At 44.3% G+C, this 14,530-nt stretch overlaps 1 protein-coding gene across 5 annotated transcripts in view; it reads right to left on the bottom strand.

Annotated features, from left to right (window-relative positions):
• Positions 1 to 1,718: 1,718 nt before the first annotated feature.
• Positions 1,719 to 14,530, bottom strand: part of phf2 (PHD finger protein 2) — a 148,934-nt gene continuing 136,122 nt past the window's right edge. For all 5 annotated transcript variants that reach the window (XM_041191913.1, XM_041191912.1, XM_041191911.1 and 2 more), the window contains one exon: positions 1,719 to 4,936. In XM_041191913.1, coding sequence (XP_041047847.1) covers positions 4,848 to 4,936 — 89 coding nt within the window. In that variant the 3' untranslated portion in view covers positions 1,719 to 4,847. The remainder of the gene's footprint in view (positions 4,937 to 14,530) is intronic.

Here is a 14,530-nt window from a genome sequence, read left to right on the forward strand (position 1 = left end):
CACTGTCTCCAGGTTGGAGGAACCACATGCCTTCTGCTGACTTCTTTGGTCACATGCCTGTTTGATTGGAGAGGTTTTCCTGTTCCTCCCATCCTTGGGAGAGATCACTTCATTGCCGTCCCTCCGATCTCACATCAGGGACTCGAGATATAAGTGAGAAACCTGGAGAACAGCCTTCACAAATCTCCTTTCCATTCTTGTGGTTACTGCAGCCTCAAAAATTGAAGTGCTGTTGAGTTCTTCTAACCCATGCTGGGGTCCCTTTCATTACAACTCCTTCCTTTGACAGAATGCATCATCTCGCCCAACCTCCCTAATTGACCAGGCAACCCAGAGACAAGGGTGGGTTAAAGAACAATGGCTAAAGCTACCCATTAGTAAATCAGGTTCCCCTCCCGAAAATGCTCCTGCTGTCCTGGCAGGTAACAAGTTCAAGAAAATTCCACCTGATATTCTAGATGATGGCTTGTTAGATGATAAGGACACCATTGTGCTTTTTCATTTTTATTGGGTCGTTCTAACAGAGGGGTATACAGGAGAGAGTTACAAAGGACAGAATTCTACAAAAAGGAAATCAGAGTGACAAGGAGTTAGAGACAGAGAAGATAACTAAGTGAAAAAGTCCCAGAAGAAGAGTGGCAAACAGAAATCATTAGAGGATAGGCCAAGAGCCTTACAGCAAGAGAAGTGGGGAAATGTTAACTTTCAACACCAGATGGAAAACTAGCAGTATGACAAGCCATCCATTATAGGTTCCAGCAAGCTTTCCTTCCCAGACGAGTAACGGGTGGCTGATCCACTACACTCCAGATTTTCACTCAGTGGTAGAAGTTAACGTCTATCCCATATAATTTACTTTTGCTCATGAATAACATCATATATCAGTTGATGGTATTAAATTATGAAGAATAAAGGGAGGTCCTTGCACTTAAAGAGAGTATCTTCATGTGCAATGTGCAAAGGGGATGTTATGGAGACATCAGGACTCTTGCCTACCGGCTGGAGTGCTGACGAGAGACCCGTGTTGCTTCCACCAGGAAGGCCCAATGGTATTAAAAGCTTCACAGGCACATAAGTGGCCACCGGTGGGCCTTCCCCCGGATCAAAGACCCCAGGGGTGGAGATCGTGCCCCTTGTGAGCTGCTGGGCAACCTTGTAATCACCAGTGTCTAATGATGCCGATGCCAGGTCCCTCGATCAAGCACCAAGTGCTTTTGAACGAGGGAGAGCCCCTATACCCCTACCCTGAGACCACAAGTAGCCTACAGTTTTACTTGCCATGCACACCGCATGGCGACAAGCATGCTCACTGCTGGGTTAATACCAGCGGCAGTGGAATGAGGCTCTTAATTGGCCAGCTAAGGGCTTCAAGTGATGGCTGGACAGGAAGTCGGACCACAGGCCTTCCCGCCCTGGATTAACTTTGGCAGAGGCAGGAAGGTGGTGGGTGCTTGCATGCCGCCCTCCTGCCTGATTAGATGCCCCGCCACCTCCAAACACGCTAAGAGAGAGGCCATAAATTGCCACCCAAAGAGCTATAATCTGCTGCTTAAAAGTACTGTCTCCACTTCCTCCTTTTTTTAAATTATAATGCAGTCTTCTGTCTACATTCTGCACTGTTTCACCATCACTGTTGTTAAAAAAAATGGTATTCCATTGAACAGTGCTGGCTAGCATTTCAAAAATTTATCTGAAAGTGAATAGGCAAGAGGCTCATGAAACAGAAGCGTTATGTAGATTTTATTTTTAACAGTTTTAAAACATTCTATACAGGTTATTTACTTTATTGACAATGTACACATTAATAATAGTAGCTAAAATAAAAATGTAAGAAGTGTTTCTGTTGTAATTTATAGTGCAGTGGAACTTTTAAAAATTGAAAACAAAACATGAACTATGGTGCAAAGTATAGAGTGGCTATCACTGATCTATCCTTTATCAGCCAGTATGTTTTCCTACTGTATTACACAGTAATAAACAGCATACTTTCACAACTTCGGAAGAAGAAAGCCTTTTTTTCTTTATATTCCCCATTTCCAGTTTATTGCATATTATGCCATGGCAAAACGGATCAAACATAAATAGAAAAAAAGCTGTGAAAAATCAGTGGACAGCAGAGTGCTGCTTGTCACAGGTTTTCTTTCTCAGTATGTGTGCAGACTACATAAATGATTGCAGGTTTTTGTCAAATGCAACCAAATATATAACCAAGTAAGATCAGCTGCTATCAGCAGCAACAGAGATGGTTAAATCTGCAATTTTGTATTTTAGGTTGCATTACTGAAGTATAATTCAATACATATACATTTTGGTTAAACAATATTTCTTCATTCCGGCTTGCATGAACTGAATTAAAATAATCATTGTATATCTATATATTACTCCTTTTAATTAATTCACCTCTCCTACTGCGTAGTCCGTATGTATTAACTGAACATTTACAATTATTATCACACCTTTTTTTTGCACTTATCAAAACAAAGGAAGTTAACGGCAGGAAATTGGATATTTTTAAAGCTCTCTCCATTCTGCCCCAATGTTAACATAGCACACCGTATGTGAAGTTTCCATTTCACACACCAGTTATCTCTCATACTGGTATAGTAAGGTGTGCTGTTCTGAAAGTGTGGCAAGTGACCTACTGGCACCAATTTAAGGGCTGCTTTTTGCTGTGGGCCTACATTCACTATGAATTAGGTCAAAACATCCCAGATTTATTTCACATAGGACCATTACAGCTGACAACCAGAAGAATCTGTATTTCCTTCAACATAGGCTAAATTTAAGTGGTGAAAGGATAGTGTGTCTAACCTACTTCTCCACATAGTCTCATTTTATGTTGATGCATGCGACATGAATTCAGGTGGTTTTTGATTTCTGGAGGTCAGTTCAAACTTCAATACCGCAGCTTTCAATGTCAAAACTGTGGTACTGGCACTTCTAACAAATGCAATTTATTAAATCATAATGCCCCTCTTCCTGGGGCCATGAGTACTACTTTGTAACATAAATACTTTATTTTCTTAATAAGCTACAAAGGATTTTAAAATGAAGTTGCAGTATGTTCAGACATTAAAAAGACTAATTTGAGTCTAAAATGCTTTAAGCATCAATACGATACACATTGTAGCTTTAAAACCGTTAAAAATGTTGAGATGATTAATATATATTTCATGTCTTTTACTAAAAGCATTCAGACTTCTGTTTTAAAATTGAAAGGTGTATTTATCAAAAACAATGCCAAGTATCCAAGAAAATCCATATACAAGATATTGTGAGATTCAAAAGGTGCACTGACGGCTGGAACCTATTTTACTTTATTCCTGAGGTTCACTGTTAATTTTAACTGCAGCCTTTCTCACTCAATGTTTCATTCACTGATATAAATCTCTTTGAGAGCTTTTTTTTCTACAACATAAAGAGATATCATTATAGCTGATGATTTGGATGTGCAGCATAAAAAGATATCAAATGTTAAAATGACACATAAAAATCAAAATAGTTAACACACATTTGTGACCAAAATGAACTAAATACTATTTTAAGCTTTTAGCTAATCCTATACAGAAACTATTTCTTAAAAATAAAGTTTGTATATAATAAAAAATGTCAATGTAGCTATAACTCAACTAGACAAGGTAAAAAGGAATGGCTTTCATAAAGAACTGCCTAATTACCTATCTAAATTATAAATATACATAGAAGAAAAGTACAGGTTGTATGGCAGGATTATTATACCACATAAAAGGCCAAAAATTGTGTAACTTTGTTTCACCAATGATTTAGAGAAAAAAAAGACCCTTTAAGACCAGATTTTATGTAACAAATTCAGGAAAAAGCAGACATCACAAGTAGTTGAAAAATGTAAAAAAAAAGTGTGTAAGAAATGTATAAATATAAAAAGCTACAAATATTAATAAATTACAAGTAAGTCACGTAGACATAAACACTTCACCATTTAAGACCAAAAATACTTCATATTGCATTATAATGCAAAATTGAAAATAATAAGCTCATATAGAACAAAAGTGTTACCTTATTTACAAAGCCTCCCTATAATGTGTTACTTTTGTTGATGTACTGTGACTACTTACAAGTGATTATTTCTGCAAGGCCACACAAAGTAATGTCTTTGTTTTTCAGGCAATGCCTTTTATAAAAAATAAGTTCCATTATCATAAGAGCAAACCAAAAAGAAACAACATTTTTATCATAAAAGATGAAAAGTAAAAAAGAGCAATGGGTACATAGAGTTGTAACTCAAAGGTACTTTGCAATAAAGATTAGTATTTTGACCATATTTACAGGATCTGTATAGTATGAAAAAACATTTTAAATGTTTCTTTAAATCTGTAATGTGGAATTGCCTGAGAAACAAGTTTATAGAAACAGTATCCATTTACTCAGGTTAAAGGCAGCAGTTTATTACTGTACTCTGTAATACCCTCTCCTGTGCACATAAGGACTACCTTCCCTATAAATTTGTTTTCGATGTTCTTCAAAAAAATTGTAGTATTTCCAGATTCATTTATTCTTTCACCATCTGTAATTTAATGCTGAAAAGATACTCCAACAGAAGATTTGGCTGAATTACTCTGCCATCTTTGATAGAAATTGAATGCCACTAACAAGCATTTCCAATTATGCTACAGAGCAAGTGGAACCAACCTGCTAGAGTACCATACAAAAGCACCGTACTCTCACTGAGAAAGGTCTGTGGATACAGTTTAAATGGACACTCTCTCTAACCTGGAATGATCTAAAATGTGTTAACGTTATGTCACACATGTAACAGCGTTAGTGTCAGGCCAATACATTTTAACTGAAAATATTTCTCATTCTTAACTTTACAGAAGAAGTTTTCCATTCCTATGTATTTTTAGTATCTTCCCAAGTCTTTGTTTAGCAGTTGCCATACCCTTCTTTAGCCGTTTTCCTGGAAAATAAAAATATGTACAGTTATTGCACTTGATATATGAACATGTGTTAACAAAAATGAAGATTTGTTTCACATTTACACCCATCTACCTGACTTTGCAAATTACAAACTTAAATAAGCACAAATTCTGTAATGCAGACTCAATGCAACACATGTAAAGCAGTTCATACGATTTCAGAAAAATACTCAGCAGGCCAGGTAGCATCTGTGGATAGAGGAAAATGTTTTATTCATCCATCGGATGTAGGCCAGCATTTATTGCCCATCCCTAATTGCCCTAGAGAAGGTGGTGGTGAGCTGCCTACTTGAACCGCTGCAGTCCATGTGGTGTAGGTACATCCACAGTGCTGTTAGGAAGGGAGTTAAAGGATTTTGACCCTGTGACAGTGAAGGAACGGCGATATATTTCCAAGTCAGGATGGTGAGTGACTTAGAGGATAGCTTCCAGGCACTGGTGTTCCCATCTATCTGCTGCCCTTGTCCTTCTCGATGGTAGTGGTTGTGGATTTGGAAGGTGCTGTCTAAGGAGCGTTGGTGAGTTTCTGCAGTGCATCTTGCAGATGATACACACTGCTGTCACTGTGCAGTGACGGTGGAGGGAGTGAATGTTTGTAGATCGGATGCCAATCAAGTGGACTGCTTTGTCCTGGACGGTGTCCAGCTTCTTGAGTGTTGTGGGAGCTGCACTCATCCAGGCAAGTTGAGATCATTCCATCACACTGCTCACTCATGCCCTGTAGATTATGGACAGGCTTTGGGGAGCCAGGAGGTGAGCTACTTGTTGCACAATTCCTAGCCTCTGACCTGCTCTTGACTAGCCATATAAATGCTGTGGCTACCAGTTCAGTTTCTGGTCAATGGTAACCCCCAGGATATTGATACTGGGGGATTCAGTGATGGTAATGCCATTGAATGTCAAGGGGCGATGGTTAGATTCTCTCTTGTTGGAGATGGCCATTGCTTGGCACTTGAGTGGTGCAAATGTCACTTGCCACTTGTCAGACCAAACCTGGATATTGTCCAGGCCTTGCTGCATTTTGCATCTCACGAGTTGAAAATGGTGCTGAACATTATTCAATCATCAGTGAACATCCCCACTTCTGACCTTATGATGGAAGGAACGTCATTGATGAAGCCGCTGAAGATGGTTGGGCCTAGGATGACAGTTAATGTTTCAGAGCATTGGCCCTTCCTCATTTCTAACAAAGGGACATTGACTGGAAACATTATCCAAATTTTCTTCTCTCTATAGATGCTGGCTGACCTGCTCAGTATTTCTATCATTTTATGTTTTTATTTCATATTTCCAGCATCTGTAGCTTTTCCTTACCATTAGATTTCAACTTTTACACTGCACAAACATTTTAAAGCAGAATTATGGCTTACTCCAGCCCTACAACCCTCCAAGAAACCTGCGCTCCTCTATTTGTGGCCTCGTGCTCTATTAATCACTCCAGCTTGGGTGGCTGTGCCTTTAGCTGCTGAGGCCCTAGGCTTTGGCATTTCCTCCCTACATCTCTCTTCTTCTCTACCCTTTTTTCCTCCTTTGAAATGGTCTGTAAAACCTAACTCTTTGAGCCTTTGTCTGCCCTAATATCTCCTTAGTGATTAGGGGTGGAATTGTCCGGTCCCGTTGCTAGCGGGCGTCATGGTGGGCGTGAGTAAACAATATGGTGAGAAGGCCAAAAATCGGTTTTACACTGTTGTGAAACCAGTATGCGATCATCTGCTCCACCCATCAATGGCGGGTCACATTTCCCACCGCCAAACATCGGGAACTTAATTTCAATATTTTAGCACCTCATTATAAGCCCTGCTTGCCGGAATCATCCTCCCACATCAAATTTACTGCTCACATCGGCGTGACTTCAGAACGGCGAGCTTCACGAAGCCTTTAAAAGGCGTGCAACTGGTGACCTGCACTTTGAGGGGAATTCAGAGGTGAGTCACACAACCTTGCGCAACGCACGCAAACATTGCCTTTAGGACATCGAGGAAGAGGTGCCGTGCAATTGGGGGGAGGTGGGGGTGGGGGCGGGCAAATGCGGTGCCGGGCAAGAGCTCCAATGCAAGTGAGGCTGAGGAGTGGGGGGGGGGGGGGTCGTGCAAGGTAGCGGACTGAACACAAGCACATTCCGGTTGCGGGGGTGGGGTCTGACAGCCGTGAAGCGCTCTACATACTGGCCATTTAAGTGGTGTCCAGCACACTTCTGCATGCATGAAGGGGTCTTAAGACTTAAGCAGGAGAGGGTCTTAAAACACACGTTAATCCACACGTCTCTTTCTTTGACCCTAAAGGAAGAGAACACCAGGATCATGGAGCCATGAGTTAACGGAATGCCTCATGGCTTACAGGGAGCAGGGAAGGAGAGTGGTGGAGGTGCCTGGCTCGGCAAAGGGAGGAGCATCTCCTTCAAGATTAAAGGGCGGCAGGGCCTGCTGCACATGCAGCTGATGATCCACAGAGAGCTGTCGCTCGTACGGGATTCGCTAGACCCAGGGTCTATGGACGATATTGTCATTCCTGCAGTTGACTGAAAACCAGTGTCGCCGAAGACTGCGCATGTCTAAGGAACTGATCAGTCACATAGGCCACTTGCTGCAAGATTTGACACCACGGGGATCTGGAGAGCATCTACTGCCGGTGGCCATGAAAGTGACTGCGGTACTCAACTTTTACGCCAGTGGTTCCTTCCAGGGCTCCACAGGTGACCTCTGGGATCTCGCAAGCCTCTGCCCACAAGTATAACCAGGAGATCACAGACACTATCTTCAAGGAGGCACAGATCTTCCTGCAACCCAACTGGGATCAGGAAAGCCAGGAAGCAGGAGCACTGTGATTTGCACAGACCTCTGTTTTTCCACAGGTGCAGGATGCCATCAACTTCTCATGGTGCTTAGATCTCCATGGCAACAAGCAGTCAACTATGTCAACCACAAGGGCTTCCACTCGCTGAATGTTCAACTGGTGTGTGACCACCACAAACACATCCTACAGGTCTGTGCACGGTCCCCAGGGAGCGTCCACAATGCCTACATCCCTAGCAGATCTCAGATCCCTGACGTCTTCCAGAGTGCAGAGAGGCTGCAGGGTTGGTTCCTCAGGGTCAAGGGCTGCCCACAGAGGATGTGGCTGATGAAGCCTGTGTGGTGGACTCACACTGCAGCAGAGCAACGGTGTAACGAGGCTCATGCTGCGACTCAGACTTTGGCGGACCAAACGATAGGCATTTTGAAAATGAGGTTCTGGTGCCTCGACAGGCCCGGTGGAGCACTGCAATACAGTCCCCAGAGGGTGTCGTGCATCATCGTAGCTTGCTGCACGTTACACAATCTGGCACTGCAACGGGGAAAGGACCTGCTGAGGAGGAGATGGAAGAGCTGTATGTAACGTCTGATGAGGAGGATGTCAAAGGGGTTGACAGTGCTGAGGTCCTCGCAGGCGAGGATGCTGGCGATTAGGCCATCGCACTGGCCAGGTAAGGCAGGCACACTCGGGGGGCCCTCCTAGCCGCAAGATTCATGGAGGATGATGACAACATGCAGAGAGGACACTCCATAGATCTTCACATCGCCTCAGTGAATGTCTGACTCCTGTCTGGCTAAGGGCAGCTTGCATGCGTTCTGTGGTCAGGGTCATATCATGGAGAAGCAGCCATGAAATTTAAAATACACCTGATCCTTTGCCAGCATTCAGAACCTGACTCCTTCAGGAGCACAGTGTCACCAGTCACAGATGCTGAAGAGATGGGGTGGCGGGGGGGGGGCGCGGGCAGCCCCACCTTAAAGGTGCTGAGAGCACACAGAGAGAATGACGGAATTCTGTATTTGTGTCCAGTGAGTGTTAAGCTGGACCATCGCTTTGGTCTGAAGGTTACACATTGCACAGGGAAGAGGCCCTGGATTGAGACACCTGCCTTTATCTTGTACAGGAACCAAGGTTTCACATCTAAGTGACACAAACACTGCTCATCAGAACAAGAAGCCACAGGAAGAGAGCCAGTCTTGGAGGGTTATTTGCAATAGTGAACAGTATGGCTGTGCAACTATATCTTCTTAACCTTCCTAACCCTGCTACATCTTGGTGCCCCCCCACAACATCCACAGCAGAGGGGGGGGGGGGGGGGGGCAACCTGCTGACTGCCACGCCCTATGATGACCTTGGTGGGCCTCCTCTGGAGGGCTGAGACCTAGAGGGTCCCAGCTTGCTTTCAGTGTCCTGCTGTGGGCCAGCTGTATCCTCCTTGGAGCTGGAGCTGGTGGGGTCACAGGAAGAGGGATTTTGGATCGGCAAGGCATCCCCAGAGTCATCTGGATGGACTGCTCCGAGGTGTCGAGCTGCTGGTCCTCCTCCCTATGGGTGTTCAACAGCCCCTGGCTGAGTCCTTGAGGGGGAGGGGAAGCTGGAGTGAGATCGAGCAGCTTTGCGGCCTTCTTGCGTTGGCACTGTTGGAATGAATATTGCCGTCATCCAAGAGGACCATGAGCTGTTCTCTCATTAGAGAGAGACGACCTGTGGTGAGTTTAACCTGAGAGTCACCACACCTTAGGCGAAGAGTGAGGTTGAGAAGGCAGGGCCCTTCATGGAAGACCTCAGCCAGTACGAGAATTGAACCTGCGCTGTCAGCGTCACTCTATATCACAAACCAGCTGTCCAGTCAACTGAGCTAACAGTTGGAGGCCAACTATGGCATCAATGATGGAGTTCAGCCTGCACAGCAGTGTAGGACCAATACCCTGGGCCAAAGTCTCCATGGTGACCGCCATCCTGCTAGTGTTGACCTCGATGTGTCAGCATGCCCATGCTATCACCTCAGACTGAGGGTGGACAGGCTCCACCATCGTCCCTTGCAATCTGATTAGTGCGCCAGACATCCCTTCTTGATGTTCTCGTGATTGCCTTTGCAGCACCACCAGGCTCGTCATCTGACTCGGACTCAGCAGCTTCCTTGGCTCCTCCGAGTGCCTGCAACCAAGAATGACCCTGCCTCTGCCTGCTGTGGAACAGACTGTGTGGTGGACTTACCAGACTGTGATCCCAAGGCTACTCTACATCTAGATCTTGCCAAGGTGTGTGTCGCTGTGCTGGTGGAGGGTATGGGTGAATACCATGATGGGTCTTCAATGGTGCTGCCTTCAGTGTCCTCATCCAAGGTGCTTTCGGTGCTGGGGTCAGGGTCACGGTTGCCTGAGGGTGACATATCAGATGTGCCTAGGAGAGAAAATGGAGACCATTAGCGCTTGGCAGCACAGAACAGTGGACTTAGAGTAGCATTGAGAGATGGATGTTGTGGTGCAGGATCCTCATGTGGATGTTCGCCGCCAACCTCACCATCGCCACAGGAATGATCAACGTCCTCGCCGGCCAGCTCCAACGCTCGACTCTTGAATGGAGGACCTTGATGTCCGCCAATCCACCTGCAGTCTGGAACCTCTCCCGGCAAATGTGCGAGATCTTGCCCTGCGTAAAGACAGACGGAGAGAGTGCGAGCAAGGCGCATGCCAGGCCAAATGAGTAGGATGGCAGGCGTGTGTGTGTGTGTGTGTGTGTATGTGTATGTGTACTGAGTGAAGCCATGGACAGGATAAGGAGGCTATCTCCAGAGGAGATGAGACCAGATGGAGAAGTGAGAGCATGTGTGAGAGAGTAAGTGGTGATGTCCCTTGAGCTGGCAGTAAGCGAGATGCCAGTGAACGTGCGATGGGCTTTTGAGTGAGTGAATTCAGGTTGATGAGATGGGTGACTTAACCTGGTGGTACAGATGAGATCATTCATTCATTTTCTGCACTGGGTGGCTGACCTCTTGTGTGCAGCGTTGGCACTGACCACCTCTGCCACCACCTCCCAAGCCAGAGTGGTGAGATGGCCTCCTGCAGCCAGAGCAGGGATAGAGGAATCTGCGGCGGGTCTCCATGGCGTCCAGAAGGTGTCTCAGGGATGTGTCAATGAATCAGGAGGCTGAAATCCGCCTGGCTTTTGGGGCCATGTTTTCAGCAAAGCAGTCCTGGGCTGCAAGCCTTGAGAAGTGTGCATGCGGCTACATTTTAAATAGGGCACCCGGCGTGAGGAAGCGGTGAGGTAACGGCATCACGGACCAATTGGAGGCCACCCGCTAGCAATCCGGCATGTCTTCCAAGACGGCATAATTTACGAGGCAGGAAGGGAACGATACACTGCGAAAATCCGCCATTTCTGCCAGCGGTAAAATAAATTTTTTCACGCCTGCTACCGCACTTAGTGCAAATCTGGGACGATTCCACCCTAGATGTCAAAGTTTCATAATGCTCCAGTGAAGCGCCTTCCTACGTTAATGGTTCTATACAAATGCAAGTTGTTGTCACTAATGATATATTAGTTACATTTTCTAATAAAGTTTTGCATTGGAAAAAAATAGTTTTAGAATACGCAAACAAGATAATTTGGAGAATAATACCACACGCTGTGAGACAATAACCTAATTAGGAGATTTATAAGTAGTCGTTTAGTGGGATAGAGCTTGAGTATTGCTGAAAAAGAGACATTTTATGTCAAAGTTTTTAGTTTTGCACTCATCAGGACAATTCATAAGGCAATACCAATGTCAGGGGAAACAACATATTTATACTGTATGAGAAGAGTGCTGATTGGTTGGCAAGTGGACTCTGATTGGTAGAGGCATTGCCATGGAGAATGCACTAGGTGACTGATAGTTAACTGCCAAGCACTGTTTGAAATTTAAACCAGGCAGCTTGAGTCTGATTGGTCAAGACACTGCCCTGGGGAATGAGACAGCGGGTGGCTGTCACTTATTTTGTTTAGCTGAGACATGTGTACATGTTCTTTCTGTCTGCAAAGGGCCCTTTGTATTAACATATGCAGCTTCCTGTACATGTAACTGCACCACAAGGCAAGCCCAACTAACAATCTTAAATTGGTTGTCAGCGTAATTCTCAGCACATTGTTATTATTTAGCAAATGTTGTCCAATCGCAGAATTATATCCAGGGCTGAATTTTGCCGTGGGCGAGCAGGGGATAGGGCTCGCTCGCCGACGTGTAAAATGATGTGGGATGACATCGGGGGTGGGGGGAATCCTAGCCTATTTAAACCTTCAGAAAGGCGGGGGCGCAGCAAAATCAGCTACGGTGAGGCCATTGACAGGAACATTTAAACAATTAAAGGACCTGCCCGTACAACCTTAAGGTTGGCAGGTCGGCCAGGAGCCCCGGCGGCAAATAGAGAAAACATGAAACCTCATCCAGCGGCGGGATGAGGTTTCATGCAGGGTTTTAAAAAGTTTAATAAAGTTTTAGTGTAAATTATGAACATGTCCCATCTCATGTCACATGAGGAGGACATGTTACGGATTTTTTTCCCCATTTTTAGTGTTTTTAGAACTGTCAGCGATCTCACTGAGGTTGCACTTTGCCTCAGGGAGATGTGTGCTCTTTCATATGCATGCGTGAAAAAGCGCACTCTCACTTTTGGGGGAACCCCCCCGACTGCACAGGAAGCGCATAGCGCTTCCTGCTGGACGTCACACTGGGCGGACCTTAATTGGCCCGCCCATGTAAAATGGCGGCAGGGCCCGCTTCTCCGGCAGGGATCGGCTCCCTGCCCACCAGAGATTGGGTCTGGCCTGCCCTCCTGACAGGCAGAAAATTCTGCCCCTAATGTTGGACACTGTGGCTGGAATTCTTTAGCTCCCCCACGATGGATTCCCCTGTGGCGGGGCCAGCAAGCCATTGAAATTTCTGTTCAAATCAATGGGACTGGAAGATCCCGCCGGCATGAGGAGCTGGAAAATTCCAGTCTGTGTTTTGAGTTTTGCAATCACGGGCTGGTTAGGTATGGTCTCTACCTTGCCTGTTGCAAGCCGTGTAAGGGACGCACTGTTTGATACGATCTGCCAGCTTTTGGGATGCATGGCCTACATACCTAGCATGATTCAGAAGACAATGTACACTTAAAAAAAAATAAAGCTTAAGTAATTTTTGACTGTCACATAAATTCTTAAGCCAGATTGCAACCAAGAGTATCTATATCTATGACACAAATACATTGAATTTCATGTAATGGATTATTTGGTATTGGGTCCTCTATTCTGGCATAAATGGTCATGCAGCTGATATTAATATTTATATTGGAAGATTAACAATTGTGGCCATCATCATTGTATTTTTGTAACTTAATTGCCTAAATCCAACAGTTACTCAGAAATTAATGTGCAAACTCTTCCCCACAAAATTCAGCTGAGCAACATAATTAGATATAACATTTGAATAAGTTAGAATAATGACTTGCTTTGCCATTAGTGTACTGTTATTCTTACATTTCAGAATGTTGAATAACACGTAGCACACAATAAGTATAAATAGAACAATAGCTGCAAATTAAGTTTAAAAATAACGTATCTCATTAAAGTGAGGAACAGAAAGCGCTGGGAAATTGAACCATTTTTCACTCTGCATCCAGTGGTTTAGTTGAGTCTTCTCAGGTCTGCATCTGAGCTGTATTCTTGTGCTCCACTTTATCCCCCTGCACCTTACCTCAGGAAGTAGCCTTGCCAAAACAGATTATATTCCTGCTCTCTGAATTCCCAGTTCTAAGAATCTCTGAGAACACTGATTGTAGCTATGAATTCATATTTATTGCGAACAGTGCTTCAGGTAATGCAACTTACACTTCTACACTGATTGTGCCTGAGTCTTACGGGCGCTATTATACAAGCTGCTTTGTGGAAGGAGAAAATACCACACAGGTGCATTCAAGTGCAAGCAAGAAGTATGATTTAGAGGCCCTTGTACTTTTGATCTATTTTCTACTGAATGAAAAGACAGGCAGGACTGGAAAAAAAATAATAAAATACAGGTGCTGCATTGGAAGAAACAATGATTCAAGTGAAGTCGGACTGATAAGTGCTAATTAGTGCCAGCAGCTTCAAATCATATTTTTATTGTGGGCTCAAGGAAACTCCAAAAATATAAAAATGCCATTACCTGCAATGCTTATAAGTTTGAATGAGACATAGAGGACATTACAGAGGTTGCTAAAGGTTTTATCATATAGGAGTAAGGATGATTTAATGGCAAGTGAGTTAAACTGGTCATAATTTTCAGTGTAATGTAATCTTAGTAATCCTGCTTCCCATTAAGTATTCTGTTTTGTACAACACAGTTTTGCTTGTTGGCTGAAAACTGCCTTTTTATTCTGGCTGATTGATGCAAATGTTGTGCAGCGGTTTGTGTGTTTCCCTGAGTTCTGCCATTTCTATCACTTGGTGGCTAGACTAAATGTAAAGTAAAATGAGGAGCAGCAGTTGGAAGGGTTTAGGGAGGAAATTTTAAAGAGTGGGACCTTAGTGTGGCTGCCAATGGTAAGGCAAAAGGAAGAGGGGGCACATAGAGTGAGAGGAATGAAGAGATTGTGCTGGTGGGAGGGAGGTATAGTACTGGAAGAATATAGAGAGGAAGGGATAAGACTATAAACACAAGGTTGAGAACTTTAAAGTTGAGTTTTTGTGGGACCAGAAGCCAAGGCAGATCAGCACAGATGGAGAGTGACAGGTCAGCAGGACTTCATGAGGGAAAGGATATAGAAGGGAGCTTTTTC

The sequence above is a fragment of the Carcharodon carcharias genome, chromosome 7, assembly GCF_017639515.1.
Source record: "Carcharodon carcharias isolate sCarCar2 chromosome 7, sCarCar2.pri, whole genome shotgun sequence".
Taxonomy (NCBI): Eukaryota; Metazoa; Chordata; class Chondrichthyes; order Lamniformes; family Lamnidae; genus Carcharodon; species Carcharodon carcharias.